This window comes from Eurosta solidaginis, chromosome 4 (assembly GCF_040869045.1).
Source record: "Eurosta solidaginis isolate ZX-2024a chromosome 4, ASM4086904v1, whole genome shotgun sequence".
Taxonomy (NCBI): Eukaryota; Metazoa; Arthropoda; class Insecta; order Diptera; family Tephritidae; genus Eurosta; species Eurosta solidaginis.
The window spans coordinates 203753783-203772565 of NC_090322.1; the positions used below are offsets into that span (position 1 = coordinate 203753783).

The 18783-nt window shown below is 34.7% G+C and overlaps 2 protein-coding genes across 3 annotated transcripts in view; both read right to left on the reverse strand.

The window, feature by feature from the left end:
- LOC137250912 (band 7 protein AGAP004871-like) overlaps nt 1-18783 on the reverse strand; it is a 104854-nt gene that overhangs the window by 53736 nt on the left and 32335 nt on the right. The window lies entirely within an intron of this gene.
- LOC137250905 (probable serine/threonine-protein kinase nek3) lies at nt 4025-6907 on the reverse strand. The gene has a single exon (XM_067784601.1). The coding sequence runs from the start codon at nt 6727-6729 to the stop codon at nt 5668-5670; it is 1062 nt and encodes a 353-aa protein (XP_067640702.1). The 5' UTR covers nt 6730-6907; the 3' UTR covers nt 4025-5667.

The following is an 18783-nucleotide window of genomic DNA, read 5'->3' on the forward strand; positions in this document are numbered from 1 at the left end:
CACAGTTTGAGTGTTATTGTGAAGTACTTTAATAAAGGCCATTTTGCATTATTACATATTGGAGTTATTTATTCAACAGTTTAGTGATTCGAACTTAGCAGAGGGTTGCAAATAAGAAGATTTGCAAGTAAAATCGTTACAGTATAGAAAAAATTGTGCTCCCTGAAATCATAAGTTCGATTTTAGGTATTAATTAAAAATTAAAATAAATTTTTTTTAGAAGAAATCGTAACTTTGACCCCTGTGCGACACTCCTTAACCGTCTCCAATTTATACGTGACATTTTTGATCTCTCGTTACCAAATCGGTAATTTAATCTATAAAGGTTCACCATAATATTAATATGTTAGTTTATAAATATATATATAAGGAATACCTATTTTATATATTTTATGTATATATACTCTCCTATAATTAATTAAGTTATTTTAATTTACTACAAAGCAATTGTCCAGCCGATTCCTAGCTACGCGTCCGCAATATGGTCGTCAAGCCTAAAGACTACTCACTGGAAGAAGATACAGGCCTGCCAAAATACTGCCCTCAGAACCGCCACGGCTTGTCTTCTCATTTCCCCAGAACACCATCTACATAATGAAGCGAGAATACTCCCCATCAGGGAGAGAAATGAAATGCTAACCAAACAGTTCCTGTTGAATACCGAGAAACCAGGGCATCCCAATAGACATCTGATTGATGAGCCAACACCGCCCAGGGGCTTAAGGAGTCATCTCCGTAAGCATTATGAGGAAATACGGCACCTGAGAACACAGTCGTATGAAGCCAAAAAACACAATCAGGTCCTTAATGAACTCCACAAACAGGCGTCGGACCTCCATGCCAGGAATTGCCCGGTGAATCCTGTACTCAAAGATCAATACCCAAAACTTGCACACTTCCTGTGGAACCAACGCCTCTAACACCCCTCTCATTACGGCCCACCCCTGTTGAAACAGCAAGTCTCCTTGGACTCCCGTTAGAGGATATTGATGACAATTTGTGATCGGTCGCACCTATTGGATGGGGCGAAGCACTGCTACAACAACAACAAAGCTTGATCTACTTGCACACCCATCTCAACCACTACAGTGTTGTTGTTGTTGTTGTTGTTGTAGCGATAAGGTTGCTCCCCGAAGGCTTTGGGGAGTGTTATCGATGTGATGGTCCATTGCCGGATACAAATCCGGTACGCTCCGGTACCATAGCACCATTAAGGTGCCAACACATTAAACCTTCAAGCCATTCCCTCCCTCCCTACCCCCAAGTTCCATGAGGAGCTTGGGGTCGCCAGAGCCTCGTCTGTTAGTGAAACAGGATTCGCCGCGGATAGGTGAGGTTGACAATTGGGTTTGGAGAAGCTATATATTGCGCTGGCAACCTGAAAGGTTGCGCTACACAGCCCCTTGAATCTGGGATTTTAGTCGCCTCTTACGACAGGCATACCTACCACGGGTATATTCTGATCCCCTAACCCGCTGGGGGAACCACTACAGTGTCTTTGAGGCCCATCAGTCAATGGGCTAGCAAGATTTATTTATTGCGCATATTTAAAGCTATTTTATGGAGTGGCGTAGCTGGATTTGAAACGTTTTGATTTGGCTTCTGAATACATACATAAACAAATGTCAGATTTGACAAACAGACAGGTAAGAGAAGCGGTAGACGTCTACGGTTTATTTCCCTAAGTGGGAAATTCTGCTATTGATCAAATCGTTTGGACATGTTTTACTGTAAGGCGTATTGCATATCTAAGCTGCTTGCGATTGCAGTATAAATATTGTGGCGAATTTTCACATCAATAAATAAATGCACAACAACAAAAACATTAAAGCAAGCTACATAAACCCATTAATCATCATTTACCCACATACTTACAAGGCAACGGAGAGATAAACACATGTAATGATCAGCATTAGTTCTCACATATACACACGCATATGGCTATGCGAAAGACTATAAACTACAAATATACATGTAAGTAGATGGCTGGTAACCAAGCATGAAATTCACGAAATTACTAGACCTTAGTAGAAATAAGCGAATGAAGCAACGGAGAGTATAAAAGCAGCAATCACTATTGATTTAAGAACGCTATTGGTTGTGAAGTATAAGTGTTATTGTGAAGTACTTTCAAAGTAGTCTAATAAAGACCATTTTTTGGAGTTATTTATTCAACAGTTTGGCGATTCAAACGTTAGCAGAAGGTTTCAAATAAGCGGAATTTCACTAAATTCGTTACAATATGAAACATTAGGGAGACTTGCTTTGTCTTGCAAACGATTGGGAAGAATGCATGTATTGCGCGGCATGTAAAGTCACAACAACAAAATATACTCAATAATCATATGCAATTCGTGCAATGTATAGTTCGGTGCTTCTTGCAGTCCTCCCATTTCGTTCACAAAATTTAGCAATTGTGTTTCATAATTTTCCGTAGTATTTTATTATTTTATATCACTGATCTGTGTTTTATATCATTCTTGGAACTCCCGTAGTCATGCATATTTTATAGTGCATGCAAAACAAAGACAGAGCGCATTCCCCTATAGCTAAAGCAAGAAGTAGACTAAGGGAGCGAGAGGGTAATCTAGGTAAATTTGTGTATTGGTAGAAGTTTAAACGATTATGGCCGCCCAACAAGGCGCGCTAGTCGCTTCTTCGCTCTGCTAACTGGCGCCAATTCATCACACCAAGGGAGTTTAAATCGTTTTCCACCTGGTCCTTCCAGTGGAGTGGGGTCCGCCCTCTTACTCTGCTTCCATAGGCGGATTCCGATAAAAACACTTTCTTAGCTGGAGCGTCATCTTTCATTCGCGTAACATGCCCAGCCAGCGTAGCCGCTACGTTTTAATTCGCTGGACTATGTTGATGTCTGCGTACAACTCATCATTAAATCTTCTTCGGTACTCGCCAATCACGAACGCGTAGAGGTCTATAAATCTTTCGAAGAACTTTCCTCTCGAACACTCCCAGAGCCGATTCATCTGATGTTGTCATCCTCCATGCTTCTGCACCATTTACATATATGTAATACTCCTATATTGCTACAAAAGGCTAAGTACATTCCCAAACATCACAGTGCCGATATATTGCTGTTTAAACGTTTTGTTTTTTTGTATTCAATAATCGAATGTACCTAAATTAAAATTTTTTCTTGTCACAATTATGCTGCTACAATCACAAAAATTTTATAGGCTGTCTTGGTTTGATTTCGAATTCAAAACACATTGCGAGCATTTTCTATTAGCAATATAGGAGTATTACATATATGACCATTTAGCAGGACGGGGACGATAAGTGACATGCAGAGCATGATTTTCGTTTGCCGAGAGAGGAATTTACTTTTCAATTGCCTATCCAATCCAAAGCAGCATTTAATGGCAAGAGTGATTCTGCGCTGCATTTCAGACCTGATGTTAGTGTTAATGCTGGTTCCCAAATAAACGAAGTATTTTTGTTATTTGGAAATTATGGCTGCCAACAGTAGCGTAGTTGCCAAGGGGCATATGCGCGAACTCTTTGCTCGATGACAGCAGGTACCTCATTTTGTCCTCATTCACCTTCAAACCCAACTTTACTGCTTCTTTTTCCAGTTTGGAGCAAGCAGAGCTAACGGCACGGGTGTTCAGGCCGATGTTATCAATGTCATCAGCATACGCCAGTAATTGCAGGCTTTTATAAAATATTGGTGCAGAGCGGTTAAGTTCTTCAGATAGTTAAATTTTCTCTAGCATCAAATTAAAATTTATCAAATCTTATTTTATATCGCGGTATATTCCACTTTTGAAATAGGCGAGCAACCTTCAGTCCCCCAAAGGGCTTGTAAATATTTTCCGCTTGGGAAGTCTCTTTTGTGTTCCTAACTCATCAGCTGCCGCATCTTTCCATATTGTCGTGAGGCAGTTCCAAAGTATATTAGTCTATAGAGCTAAGCGCTTGTATTTGGACAAGTTGTAAAAGGCAAATAATAATATCGATAAATATTTTTAATTATTATTTTTAAAGTATGTGTTACTTATTTATTAGCACAAATCAACATAATATATATGCATAAAGTTATAGTTTGTTTTATATGTACACATACATACATATATGTATTACATTACATTTTACATTTTATTTATTTATTTTGTAAATTCTATGCACATTTTATGGAAACGTACTCTAAATGAAATAAACACCAATTATCCTTTATAAGGCACTTTAAAATGTACGGGACATTTAAACTTTTATTTTAAACAATTGCTTTGAGTTATATAATACCTTTTTTTTTTAAATCCATTATAAAAACATATTTTAAAAATATAAATTTGTAAAGATTGTAAGCCTTACAAAGCACATAAACTTGTATGGAAATTTACATTTTTATAACGTTTATACAGTAATAAGAACATTTTATAAGGGTTATATCTAATTATAAACTATAATTTTATAGTCACATAAATAATTGTTTTTTAACTTATTTTCCAAATAAGAAGTATATGGAAGCCATTGTTTATATATTACCAACCAGTCAGATAATTAATTTTATTTATTTAGTAAATGCCTCAACAGAATAGCTCTAACTACGTGTGGAAATTGACGAATTAAATTTCAAAAACTTTAATTCTTTTTCATATTAATATAAACTTAAAAGTATAATTAATATACATACATTTTTATGTAGTAAACTAGTATCTAGTTCTGCATGAAATTTTATACATTTGTAATGTATACAAAAATGAATAACTAGGCTGGTCTCCAATACAAGCAATTAACTGCCGAAACCCAACTGTAATCAAATTTCAGAAAAGGTGTGCATTATACCTCATTGATTTTCTTTAAAGAGTTCTCAAAGGTCTCGATGCTGGGCCAGGGTGAATGGTGTCTCCCTTGGTAGTATGCTTTCTTTTTCTGCAAGGTAGAATAGAGTGTATATTGATAACAGGGTTCACCGGGTCTGTCCTGGGTTCTATGTGGATATCGCCTAGGGCTTCCTTATGTAAGCCCATTTAATTTATATATTTTTTTGTAAGCATTTTGCTATTCCGTTTATATGCCCATATTTTTAGGTCTAACCGAATATGCCCGATTTTTACTGCCTGTCCTTTAAACCATAATGAGATATAAAGGAGTATCAACAACAACATTGCAAAATGACATATTATGTATCAAGAAATACAAACGATGAGTCTCTGTTCATACCATTTTTTGTATCATGGTATCAATAATAATTGCGGCAATTTTTTTTACAGCCAAAACCAAAAACAACGTTAGTTACGAAATTTTTAAAATTTAAGTCGCATTAAGTTACCTTAATAAACTGATATAACAGTCTCTTTACGATAAAACGAAATTATTTTCATTTCCAAATTTGGTATAACTAAAAGGCATCTAAAATAGTGTATTCTTTAATACCTACACAATAGATCCGTGAGCAAACTATGCAGCTAATATACTTATAAGAAAACATTTTTGAAACTATTGAGAATCCGTTAATATATACAGCAAATCTCACTCATATGCCTATATATATAAATGTGACAGCATGTTAAATTGTTATTCTTTCGCACGACACTAATGTAACAATTGCGTACAAACATCGTCCACATTAACTATTGGCTTTTCTCCAGTATCATCAAATTTCCGCAGTGAATGGTTGTTAGCTCTTTCTCTATTAAACAGTTGTCAATCATTGTACATGCCATCAACCAGAAAATCCATACGTCGATAATGACGCGTTGACCAACAATCGCGGAAACGACGATAAGTGGTAATCACTACTCCACAAACCAAAGGTATTGTAAAGAGAACTGTCATAATGGGTACAATAAAATCACGACTTCTATGATAATTAAATCCACTATTCATTTCTTGGGAAGGTTCAGCATTTGGTGCTGAAATATCGTTAGACGTTGGCAATTTTGAATATGTTGTCTTTTTGGTGGGAATTGGTTCGCCTGGTAAATGTGGAAAGTCGCCTAAGCCCAATGTAATTGCTGGCTTCTTGGGTTTGGTTGTGGTGGTTGTAGTTGTAGTTGTGGTTTTTGTTGTTGTTGTAGATGTCTCATTCTTTACAGAGCTGTTCGATTTAAGTTCTTCCGTGTTATTTGAAACAGACGCATCATGGTCCACTTTGGCAATTGGAGTAGAAATTGGTAGTGTTTTGTTATAACTATTTTTTGCATTTATTGTTTGGTTGAATTTAACAGCGACGGTCGTTTCATTATATTTCAGTGCATTCAAATCTATAACATTTGGCGCAACCTCCTTTGAAGCGGTTGTATTCTTACTATAAGATGCATTTGCATTCACATTGTAACTTGGCTGTGATTTGAGTTTGTTAACATCTAGAAGAACATTTGACGCAACCATTGTTAATTTGGTTGTGTCTTTCCTATGTTGTTGTTGTAGCAGTGCTTTCCTATCAGATGTAGTTTTATTCGCTTTGTTGATTAGTATTTGTTTTCCAATTGGTGGGGCGGGGGCATTTTCTGTGTTTGCAATTTTTCGACTCTTATACTTGCCACTCTCCTTATTTTCTGTGCTATTTGCCACCTCCTGTAGTTGGGCTATTGTTACATTGGTTGTATTTTTGATTTGAAAATTGGTTATTATATTAGTACCATTTGATGCACTTTGCATCGTAGATGACGTTGCATTTTGGTTACTTTCGGCATTTACCAAATATGGAATTTCCTGTTGGAGCAGGCAACAAATGTAGAAACACAAAATCACTTTAACTTTCATTTTTGGCTTCTTTCGTGTGAGATTTTTATTTATTACATTGAATATAAACTCCAAGTGTTAGTTATTTTGCAAATGCTTTTTGGTTTTAATAAATTATTTATTTTCTAAAATTGCAAAAGCAAAAGAATATGACTTCACAGTCTTCTCGTCAGCAAAACCATCATTGTAAATTTTACCAAGTAGCGCAACTAGCAGCTGATCGGAGAAATTCGCACATTCACACGCACAGTTGTCGACGCAATTTCAAAAAAAACTAGATTATTTAGCTTAAATTTTAAAGTGAGATAAACCTTACCAATTGATGTATAAATAGAATATACAAGGCGTATTTCTTGTTATTAAAAGAAGCTTTTTATTAATATAACATTTTTTTTCCAACTTTAACAGTTTTATGCGCTTTTAAAGCATTTTCGTGCATTGAAATACAACCATGTGCATATACATTTTGACATTATATTTCATACTCGTTCGTGTTTGCCATTCTCATTATTTCTAAATTCGTAAACAAGGACTGCAGTTATTCCAGGGATGCACCTTAACGTTAAGCTAATCGTTTATCAAAAACATAGTGTACAAGTACAAGTGTGTTGACTTCTTTCTGACAGACACTCGCTTAAGTGGGCATAACGGGAAAATCTGGGTTGCTATTGTTGTTTCGGTTGAAAAAGGCCAATTAGGGTTCTGTGCAGAGACGTAAAAGATTGAAACAGGGTTTATGTAGTCACAAAAGTGTTGCTCCTGTTCCACAGCATTTTAATTTTATATCATGGCGAAAAGTGTTCAGTTCAGAGTTATTGATTTTCATTAAAAGTTTAATTTATTACGGAGGATTACTTCTTTAATTGTAAAAAGCAGAGAAATCGTAGAGTTTTTCAAATTATTGTGAAAAACTTTTTAATTTGAATTTCTGTACCCAAGTTCACTATGAAAAACTGAAAAATGTACACTTATTGAAAACTCATTTGCACACACAATTTACACTTTGAATTTAATTGTGTTTTTATGCACAAAATTTTGAAACTAAAAACAAAATTTTCATTTGTCAGAAAAAATAAAGAAAAAACTGCCTAATGTCAAAAAACCCTATCGAAATACAAACTGGCTTGTTTGTTTTTAATGAACTACGTTGAATTTTTCTTGTATTTCGTTAGTTTTTTCAAATATAGTTCACATACTTTCACCAGTATTGAAACCTTATTGGCTCCCTCGACAAAAAATATAAGAGAAAATACAAGAAAAATACATATACTATGTTTATACGCATGCATAAGTCGTTTTGAATATATATGAGTTCACTCAAAACGCATGCATAAACTAAATTTCAATTCGCTTTAAAAGTACAAAGTTTTTTGACTTACACTCGTTTTAAAATCGGTCGTTATTATCTCCAGACGCATGCACAGAGCGTATAAACACATCTAGTATTTAAAGCGAATTGAAAAACAGCTGATTTTGAGTTCGCGGTTTACTTGTATATTTGCAAATTAATTAAATTACAGATTTCTTGCAAAATAAAATGGAAAATAAAAAGAAAAGAAATATATGGAGAGAAAGGGATGTTGTTGAAATGATATCCATTATTAAAGAACGACACATCCTTAAATTGCTGGACAGTAAGGTTAAGAGGAACCGCTGTATCTTTGAGGAGGTGGCTAGAGAGTTAAATTCCAAAGGAATAAATAAAGATGCCATCCAGATTAGAGCAAAATTTAAAACTTTGAAGTGTGATTATTACAAAGCTAAGCGTCATAATAATAAAAGTGGTGCTGGGAGACAAACATGTGAGTATTTTGAGCTGCTGGACGAAGTTCTTGGTAATCGCCCTGCAGTAGCGGCAGAAGGTGAGGACACTTCACAAGTCGAAGTGAATTCCAATAACATGAACACGTCACAGTGTAACTTTATGGAAGTGAATTTGGACGATCCTCTAGGCAGCGAGTCTGAAAATACTTCACAACCCAACGTCCCATGCAGCACTCCCCGAAATAAAGGAACTTTCAAAAATCAAAGTAAGTCCATACGTGAGGGGTTACAAACCAAATTGCAATAAGAGCCCGATTAATGTCGTGGGAATGCGAGTCTTATTTTACATGATCTATAGTTCTTAGGTGCAGTGTACCTCTCTGGGTTGATGACAGTTGGGAGTGATTTAAAATATAACTCGTGTTTTACCTGTAGGATACTAATGTCAAGTATTACCCTTGGTACGAGTGACTCATTGCAATTTGGTATGGAACTTATAACCGTATAATGATTTCGACATGATTCCGGTTGGATATCTGTCCAACCAGTTTAACTTTGATTTTTAAGTAAAGTGTACACATTTTTTTATACATATTTTCAGAAAAGGCTTCTTATTCGAAAGTTATGGAATCTTTTACAAATGAGTGGAAGAACACGCAAGATAATTTAGTTAACGCTATGAAAAAACAAGATGAAACCCATTTAAGCAACGTTGAACTTTTATTAGAAAAAAATCGCAAACAAACTCAGAAAATGCTAGAAGATGAGCGTCGTGAAACAGTTAAAATGTTCAATTCTTTCCTATGCACAATGCAGACACCACAGTCACATAATATTCCTCTTTACGTACCACATCATTTCCTTTCTCCTTCAATTTCTTTGACTTCGGAAGTAGTATCGGGTTCTCATAACGATGTTGATATTTTTGGATCGTTTGCGGAATCGCAGGAACAAGCTACATCTGGCTGAAACATCGGTGCCCGAATTTAATTCATGCAAACACAAATACATATAATCAAACTATGTACAAAATTTATAAAAAAGCAAAGAGTTTTGTATAAGTTTTACACCCGTATTCTGAGCAGTGACAGCGCTTTTTTTTACATTTTTTGTATCATAAACTTGGGCCATGAAGCTATTTACTGGAAAAAAATCTGCACTAAAGGTCAGAATAAAGCTAAAAGTCACGATTAAATCAATATGACAAGCGTTGTCACAGCTCAAGAATACGGACGTTATAAATTGTATAAGTTGAGTTCCACTTTGGTATGACTTAAACACGCCTGTAGGGACAGTGTTTAGTTTTTAGACCTTTTACTCAATTTTTGAAACTTTCTCCATAAAAATTTATGTAAAATTTTTCAAATCTTGAGAAAAAGCAATTGCTTACTTTTCATTAATATGGTCCAATGCTGCGAAAAGTTATAAGCTCAAATAAGCTTTTTTGTTTCAAAAACTGCGAATACCTACTTATACCCCAAAGAAATTTTTTCAAACCTATATTTAAAAGAACAACCAGGATTGGAAATTTCTCATTTTTGAATATTCAAATACATTCTTTCACACTCACATCACAATAAGAATAATAAAAAATATTCTCATCACTCGCATTCGCGAATAAGAATATTAAAAAATATCCATATCACTCGCAATGCAGCTCGGGTCAAGCAGCCTTTATTCATAAAACAGAGAAAATGTTTATAAGGTCTTATAAAGACGTTTCCAATTATAAGAGTTTTATTTTATTTTTTATGAATAAGGAGTAAGTGTACATTTCAATGTTCAACACAACTTTAATTTTTAATAATAATAACTAAGAACTTAAATAAAAATTCAAAATGTTTTCAAAACATACTACACGCTTAAAAGTTTTAGAGCCGAAATATGTATCTCATAATATGAGCCATATTCCTATTATGGATACGTTAAAAAGTGAATAAAAAAATGCGAAAAATAATTTGTTTATTACTACGTTAATAATAAACTTGAAAATTTTTAAATGAAAATTTAATTGATTTCTCAGCCATAAAATAGATTTTCTTTGAATCAGTTAGATACTTTATTTACTTAAATTTAATGTAAATGTAAATGTAACTGATTCAAAGAAAATAAATTTTTTAGCCGAGAAGTTAATTCAATTGTCATTTAAAAATTTTAAAGTTAGCCATTAATATTATAATAAAAAAAAATATTCAAGCGTATAATTTAGAAGTTATACAAATCGGAATAAAAAATGGTCTGTGTTGTTGGTACGGGGAACCCTATCCTTAATGGCTCATATTATCAGATTTCTTTTTTGACATCTAATCGAAACACACAAAATATTTTTTTTAATAGCTCTGGTATACAGTTAATTGAATTAATTTTTTTTTTCATTTATATTATTACTAATTAAAGATTAAATGCATACAGTGGCTTTAATATTGTTATCAAATCGTTTGACACGTGTAGTTTTGTTGCTGTGAATAGAAAGCAATATGCTTTTAAATGCTTAAGAAACTGAATGCAAACATTGACTGATCAATTGAATTGATTTTGTATTTAAAATGCCATTACTTTTATTTTATTATATTATTACATTTTACTTAAAGTTTATACGTTATATATAACGTTATATATAAAATACATATACAGATCAATTTGTAATAATTAATGAATTTAAAGGAAGGAATGAACAAAAGTAGGTACGCTAACAAAAGTTGTATTACTGACATTTTCATAGTTATTGCTTGAGTCAAAATGGGTTTCGATCATGAAGGGTACGACGATACCGCCCCTGGTTAAAATTAAAATTAATGATTATAGTGACTTGTCCTGAAAGGAAAATTATCTTTTAAATAATTTTTTAAATTTTTTCTTAAATCTTTTGGATGCATACTTTCGTCTGAAATTATTTCAGTTGAAAATGTGTCTTGAGGCTGTGGATATTCTTGTAGGTTTTGAGACGATTGTGACCAAATTTCCAGATATGTTTCCTTTTTTTGCTCAACAAAGTTATGTAATACAGCGCAAGCTAGAACAACTTTTGGAACGAAACTGGGATTGACATCAAGCCTTTTGGCAAGGCATCTCCATCGCCCTTTAAAACGGCCAAACGCATTTTCCGCTACAATTCGAGCAGTGCTCAAATGACAATTAAAAGAGAGAAATAATGGAGTTTCTACATTGTTAATTAGTTTTGTGGATCTTGGAATGAGTTTCGAAGAGTTTTTAAATAACCCTGACTCTTTAAATACGGTTGCGTCATGAGTGCTTCCAGGTAACTTAACGCTGACATCAGTAAACCTGTTAAAATAAAAAATTGTATCGAACTCGCTTTTACATAATAAGGGTGCTCACAATCTTGGGCAAAGGTTTAACATCATTGTAAAAAAATGATACAAGTGCAATGACGATACACCATTGCACAAGATTTAATACTATTGAAGGGCCCAACCAGAATTATCAACGAAGATTGCCGATAGCTTAGGGCTACCGAATTTAAATTCCCTAAAATCTTGAGTGGGGCTCTTGTCAATAGCCTTGTTTCACTCCCAGGCCTTTAACGGCTATCTCCGTATGCATCACTTCGAAATAAGGCAGTATAAATTAACATCTACTGTGCCCTTTGAATCGGACCTTCTGGAGGGAGAAAGATACACTATCCACGAATTGGCGGTAAAGTGTTTCGTAGATAAAAGCACAGCGAATCCCATTATAAACGCTTACGCACCACCTGTAGCCGATGAATATGTTAATATATGTATCGCATGTGGAGGACCTCCACGATACAATTCGTCTTTTCTAGTGTTAAGTAGAATCCACTTTCTAACACTTTGGTCTAACCCTGTCGAAATAGCCTGTTTCCTAGGAGTCCTGTTAGAAAAGCCTGATGGCAATTTGAAAAGAGGAAGTGCCGGTTGGGCAAGAAGAAGTACATCCAATGACGAGGTTCTCTTCCAATTTGTACTTTTAATTCGAGGTACGAAGAGCAATATCCCGATTAAAAAACAATAAAGCCGCGGGCGCTGATGGGTTCCCGGCTGAGCTAATCAAGTTCGGCGGCGAGGAGCTCATAAAGCGAATGCCTGCCGATTGGAATCTATGTGTTCTCGGCCCAATCCACAAGAATGAAGATCCTGTAATCTGCAAATCTTGGAAAAAAGCCGTGAAAAGAAAATCGACACACATCACCTTTGTCGATTTTAAATCCTCCTTCGACAGCATGAAAAGGAGTTGCCTATATGCCGCTATATCCAAATATTCCTGCAAAACTGATACGGCTATGCAAAATGACGTTGAGTAACACCATCAGCTCAGTCAGAATTGGAAAGGACCTCTCCGAGCCGTTCGAAACTAAACGGGGTTTCAGACAGGATGACTCACTATCGTGCGATTTCTTTAAATAAGAAAATATTACGAGCCGCAGAACTTCACCGTCCTGGAACAATTTTCTACAGGACGGTACAGCTTTATACAGCCATCACATAGAGCATCGGCGAGGCTTATTAACTTAAGAAGGGAGGATCTATGAACTCTTACTGGCTATTATACAGGGCATTGCGGTCTACGTTATCACCTCAGTAAGCTAAATCTATCGGATGCACCAATCTGTTGGTTTTGCGAGCTGCACGATGAAACTCCGGTTCATATACTCTGCGAATGCGTTGCGTTAGCAAGACAGAGACTCTTCCACCTAGGTGGTGTGACTCTAAATCCTTTTGTGATTTGGGCTAAAAAGCCTGCGAAGGAGCTCAGATATATAAAGAGCCTCCGCCTAGAGCAATAAGCTCAAAGGTGAAGCACAAAAGATAGAAAAGGTCGTCGTGTATAAAGGCCTAATAATAATAATAATAATAATAGTTACGTAGTGCGAAAATCGTTTCAAAAATATTAACAAATTATAAAAGGAGCTGAGAGGTCTCTTTGTCCCTAGACCCTACTTGAGTTTGGGATTTTAAATTTTACACAAAACCGCTTCGGGCCTTTCGGTATTGAACAAAAGATATACTCACATATAATTCCAGTCCACAACTGCCTGCATTACAATCGAAGGCCAACCCTTTCTATTAATATAATCCAAGTACCCTTCACTAGGCGGCAACATCGGTATGTGGGTACCTACAAAATATAATAGTAATTGATAAAATATATTATCCTTGTATAATATTGACGCTAGTTGTTTTTTTCTAGTAATAAGAGCTAAATATAATTACCATCGATAGCACCAATAATGTTCGGTATATTAGATTTCTTCTCAAATTCAGCAGCAATTTTCAAAGCGTCATCTATTTGCGGGAACTTTATTAGCTCTGTCTGTACTTGGAGGAGAGCGTCGACAACGGTATGAAAATATTTATGTACTGTGCTTTTGTGGACACCAAAAACATCACCAACTACTCGGTATTCTCCACATGAAGCGAGTTTATATAAACATATGGCTACCTGTTTTTCTATAGGAAGGGGTTGTGTGATGCAAGGTATGCAATTTCTTCGGAGTAAGGGTTCCAATTTACCACAGAGTAAAGTAAAAGACTTTTTGCTCATTCGAAAAGCCTCGATGTAGCAACCTTCATTTTCTGGTTGCAGGAGAAACCACCAGAAATTTTCTTTTCTATGGCGTTTATGTAAATTTCTGATCCGAGGTATATTTGTAGAAAAAACTATGTTTGGTAGACTGGCCTGGGACAGAAGCAAAGCTCTTATATTCTTTATTCTTTCATTCAAGCACTTCTCAACGCAGGAGTTAGTGTTTACAAGATGATTTGTGACTATCAATCTTTTGCTTTGCAACGATTTTATTAATCCAAATACAAGTATTTTATTGTTAAATTCCATCGCTGTTTCACACTTTTATTATTAAAATAACCCTTAGAGCAATAACAAAAACCTGTAGAAAATTAACTTATAGCATCTGCTTTTTGAAGTGCTCCAATGACCACAACAACTCACTTTTACTTTTATGTACTTATTTGCGTGAGTCCCGTACACGGAAAATTATTGATTTATGTAATAGTTACTTCTTTACTTCAAAAAATATGTTGATAAAAATAGAATTTTGTTAAATTAATATATTTTACAAAACTTCCACGAAATTCACAGCTGTCACGTACTGTCAATTCAAGGCGGTTGTTTTGATATCGATATAGGGATGAGAGTATAAACACTTGATGAAAATGTGTGCTCAGTCAACTCGGTTTGTGTTCAGAACGGCTTTCTTGTAGGTATAAACAAGGTAATAGAAAATAAAGTAGCGTCATATAGGAGTTTGATTTGTTTGCAATTACAGCACCATTATATTTGCAGGAGGCTTTCACAGCTACAAAAATTAAGGCGGATTTAAGCAGACGCTTTGGTTGTGTTGCATTCATTAATTCATCTGTCGGGCGAAGTATCGAAAAATTTACATAAATGCTTTGGTTGCGTGCCTACGCTAAACTATATTTCAAAAAACTAACGAAATACAAGAAAAATACAACCTTTCATTAAAAACAAACGAGCCAGTTTGTTTTTCGATAGGTTTTTTTGACATTCGGCCGTTTTTTCTTTATTTTTTTCAGACAAATGAATGTTTTTTTTTTTAGTTTGAAAATTTGGTGCATAAAAACACAATTAGAATCAAGTTTCTTGTGAAAAAAGTGAACCATTAGAGAAAGAAATAATTTGCGCGTGTTATTTGCATTGTTTTATCGTTAAAAATGTTAATGTGAAAACAAAATGTAAAACATAAACAAAAACATGACAAACTCGCTAATTATGGGGGAATAGTGGCCTCGCTTTTTCATGATAGAAATTTTTTTTGTGTTTTGAAGTTCCGAAAAAGTTTCGTTAGTTTTTTTAGCTTGAAATCCAAGCAAAAATAAAGTAGTGTCATATATGCTTTTGAAGTGACCAAAGCGTTTTATATAATTTTGCCCTTATGCATTTGTGTAAACAGCCTTATACGCCAATTACACGGCTCAAGTATCCTTGTGCCAATTACCAATTTGCACAAGGATTTGACCGGTGTGTGCACTGGTTGCGCTATTTGCGCAGAGAACTGCGCTAAAATCAAAATGATTTTGATATTTACACATGTCTGCAAATATTGCACATGCTTTTTTCTTCGTGTATGGTGAATCTTACACAGTTTACCTGTGGTTCCTGATAATATAACATCAGCAATTATTGTTAAAAAATGTTAATATCGAAGGCGTAAGGACCATCTCTAGCTTGTAACAGGAATTCACACAAATTTAATAATACAAAATAATTTTTTATACAATTAGAACACATGTTTCATTTGTTGCGCTAGTTGAAAAATTAATATTGCGCAGTGATGCAATGAGTTGAGCTGGTCTTGAAATTAAAATATATATACTATAAATACAATGGAAAATAAAATCTTCTTGTGCAATTTTTTCGACTTATACCATGAATTACCAGCACTGTGGAAAATAAAGAGTGGTTTTTTATGCAATTAGTGCCTTTTTTACACAATTAAAACACATGTTTCATTTGTTGCGCTACTTTAAAAATGAATATTGCGCAGTGTTTTTGTGCCGTGTATGTCAAAATTTTCATTTGCACCAATTTCGTCGTTTTATATTTGCGCATGGTTTTTGTATCATGTATGGGCCGTATTAGAAGTGAAATTTTTCCATGTTACACGTGTGGCGCTTTATATTTTGACTCTAATTTAAATAAATTTTGCTTTCCGTATGTTTGCGCATTGTTGCAGGCTACAAATCTAGTATTCTTATTTCCGCGGAAATATATGAACTATTACATCTGTAAATACTACAAAGTTTTATTTAACTATTAAATGCAACTCAGCTTGAAGTACTCTTACGTACCAAAAATGCAACTCTAGACCTGAGATTTGCATCAGGTGAGCGAGGCTGTTTGTAGTTTTGACGTTTATCGCTTAGTTGACACACTTGGTATAGGTACACTATGATCAAAAAATTTCCACCGTTTCCGTTGAAACACTTGGAAATATTATCGATAAAGAAATTATCAAGATAAATTGTATGTCGTTTTTAACCGAAAAGAAAAGCTGGAATTCTTACCACGAAAATTGCTCTATCTATAAAATGTAGCAGGAAAATGACTTTTCACCCGGTAGATAATTTAGGCAAGGCATTAAAAAGGGAAGTGTTGAATGTTCGGGCAAACACATTGTCATTAATTTTTGATGAAACAACGGACTTATCAGAAAAAAGGCTTGTTTTAGTGGTTAGATATTTCGATCGGTATTCAGTTTTTACACAGTTGAAACTTTTAAGACACTTGAATTTTAGTCTGAGTTCCAACTCACACTTACTGAATCTAGGCTCTGGTATGAAGTTTAAACTGTTAGGGAAAAAGTAGACATCTATAAAATAGCATTAACACCACTGCTTAGTTTTATTTACGATTTACTGAGTTTGCCACAACGCAAATTTTTTAACCGTTCTTTAATAAAACCTAACTGCGCTATGCACTTTATTCCAATGCAATCAAGCAAAACTAGGTTCACAACGTTTGGTTGGTGAAAGACATAGACTAATCCTAGAAATGTGAACATATAATACCTAAAGGTGCACTTTATTTTTGTTTGTGCAGTTTGAATTAAAACCAAGCTTCTACTTTATTAAAATTTTATATATTAAACCATTGAAACATCCCAATTGTTTGTATACCAATAAAAAACCTAAAATTTGGTCCTTTTTTGAGATCTGGTCTTTCTTTCGATGTATTTTGGTCCTAAATGAAAACATGGTGTGGCAACTGTGTTTGAGAACGCATGTGACAAGGGAGCATTATGCAGAAAAAATTTTTTTTTTTTAAATAATGAAATAGTAGTATGAAAGCGACAGCCATAGTAGTATACATGTATGAGAATATTAGCAAAGTTTTTAAAAGCAAAGCATTTTTTCTTTGAAAATAATTTAAAGGAAGATGCACACGAGGCGTATCTTCAAAAACGCGTATTAGGTTCAGCATAATGCGGCAGTTATCCACCGACGTGTGCCGTACGTACGGACGTTTGTCGTACGAAGCACGTTTGACCGAACTCTCAAGCCCGTAGGAATCAATGTGTGCGTCTGTGTCATGTACATAACATATTTGTGTGTATTGTTTACAAATAAGCACTGTTGCCATTGACCGTTTTGCATGTATGCTTATGGAAACATCAAGTTTTTCCAATTTAATTTTTGGTATTATAAAAGGCCGGAATAAATATTAAATAAGTATAAATAGATTACATATTTATAATCCGCACTTTTACATAATTATTTCGAATTATTTTCACAATTTTTCAAACTTTAATTAGGTGTTTTTGCATAAAATTGCAAACGGTCAAAAATTAGCGCACAAAAGTTTACTAGGCAACTCTGTCTAGTGAGAGAGCGATCAGCTGACACGTTCTTACGGAAAAAATCAAAATTGTTTTGATTTCTTCGTTCCGGGATACGTACGTACGGGCGTTGCACGTCGGTGAGTTTTCGTTTACATTGCACACTCATAAGTTAGGTCGTGTCAGCTGACACGTTTTTTCTACGTACGTTCGTGGGTAACTGCCGCATAAGAAATCTTGAGGCGTAGAAAAGCGTAGCTGCATTCCATATTTTGTACGCGTCTACGAAGCTATGTCTCGTGTGTATCTTTCCTAAGTTTAGTTTCTTACGAGATCCAACATTTTTAATTAATAATGATTAATAACACGTGAAGCAACTAAGCTTAAGGTGACTTTTGAGTCGTTTTGGCACTTGCGTTGCGTCTACATCTGACTTTGAACACACGCGCTTTAATTGCTTCAATCTATAAGCAACGCACCGCCAACGTCAAAGCAAAACACAAATAATTAAAAACTTAGGGTCCTCTTGAATTTTCCTGGATTTCTTGAAAAATATAAGAATTTCTATCGCTGTTCATCTAAATAAAAAACATAAGTATACCTTTCATGAAAATGAAATGGTATATTAATTTCGTCACGAAACCCAAAATTGTAAGTCCTTAAAGGAAAATAGATAGACCCACCATTAAGTATACCGAAATAATCAGGTTGAAGAGCTGAGTTTATTTAGTCAAGTCCGTCTGTCTGTTTGTATGCAAACTAGTCCCTCAATTTTTGAGATATCTTGATAAAATTTGGTGAGCGGGTGTACTTGGGTGTCCGATTAGACATTTGTCGGAACCGGCCCGTTTTACCAGCTAGAAACTTCAAATTTCACCAAATGCTTACGTATATAGCATATATTGTTGTCTGAAAAAATCATAGAGATCGGTGGTATATATATTATATACTTCATATAAACTGTCATTTTTGCCCCTTTTTTACGGATAGAAGCTTCAAAATTCATCAAA

Bases quoted from the DNA above. Each gene is read 5' to 3' on its own strand.
- LOC137250905 (XM_067784601.1), bottom strand. From the start codon at position 6,729: ATGAAAGTTAAAGTGATTTTGTGTTTCTACATTTGTTGCCTGCTCCAA.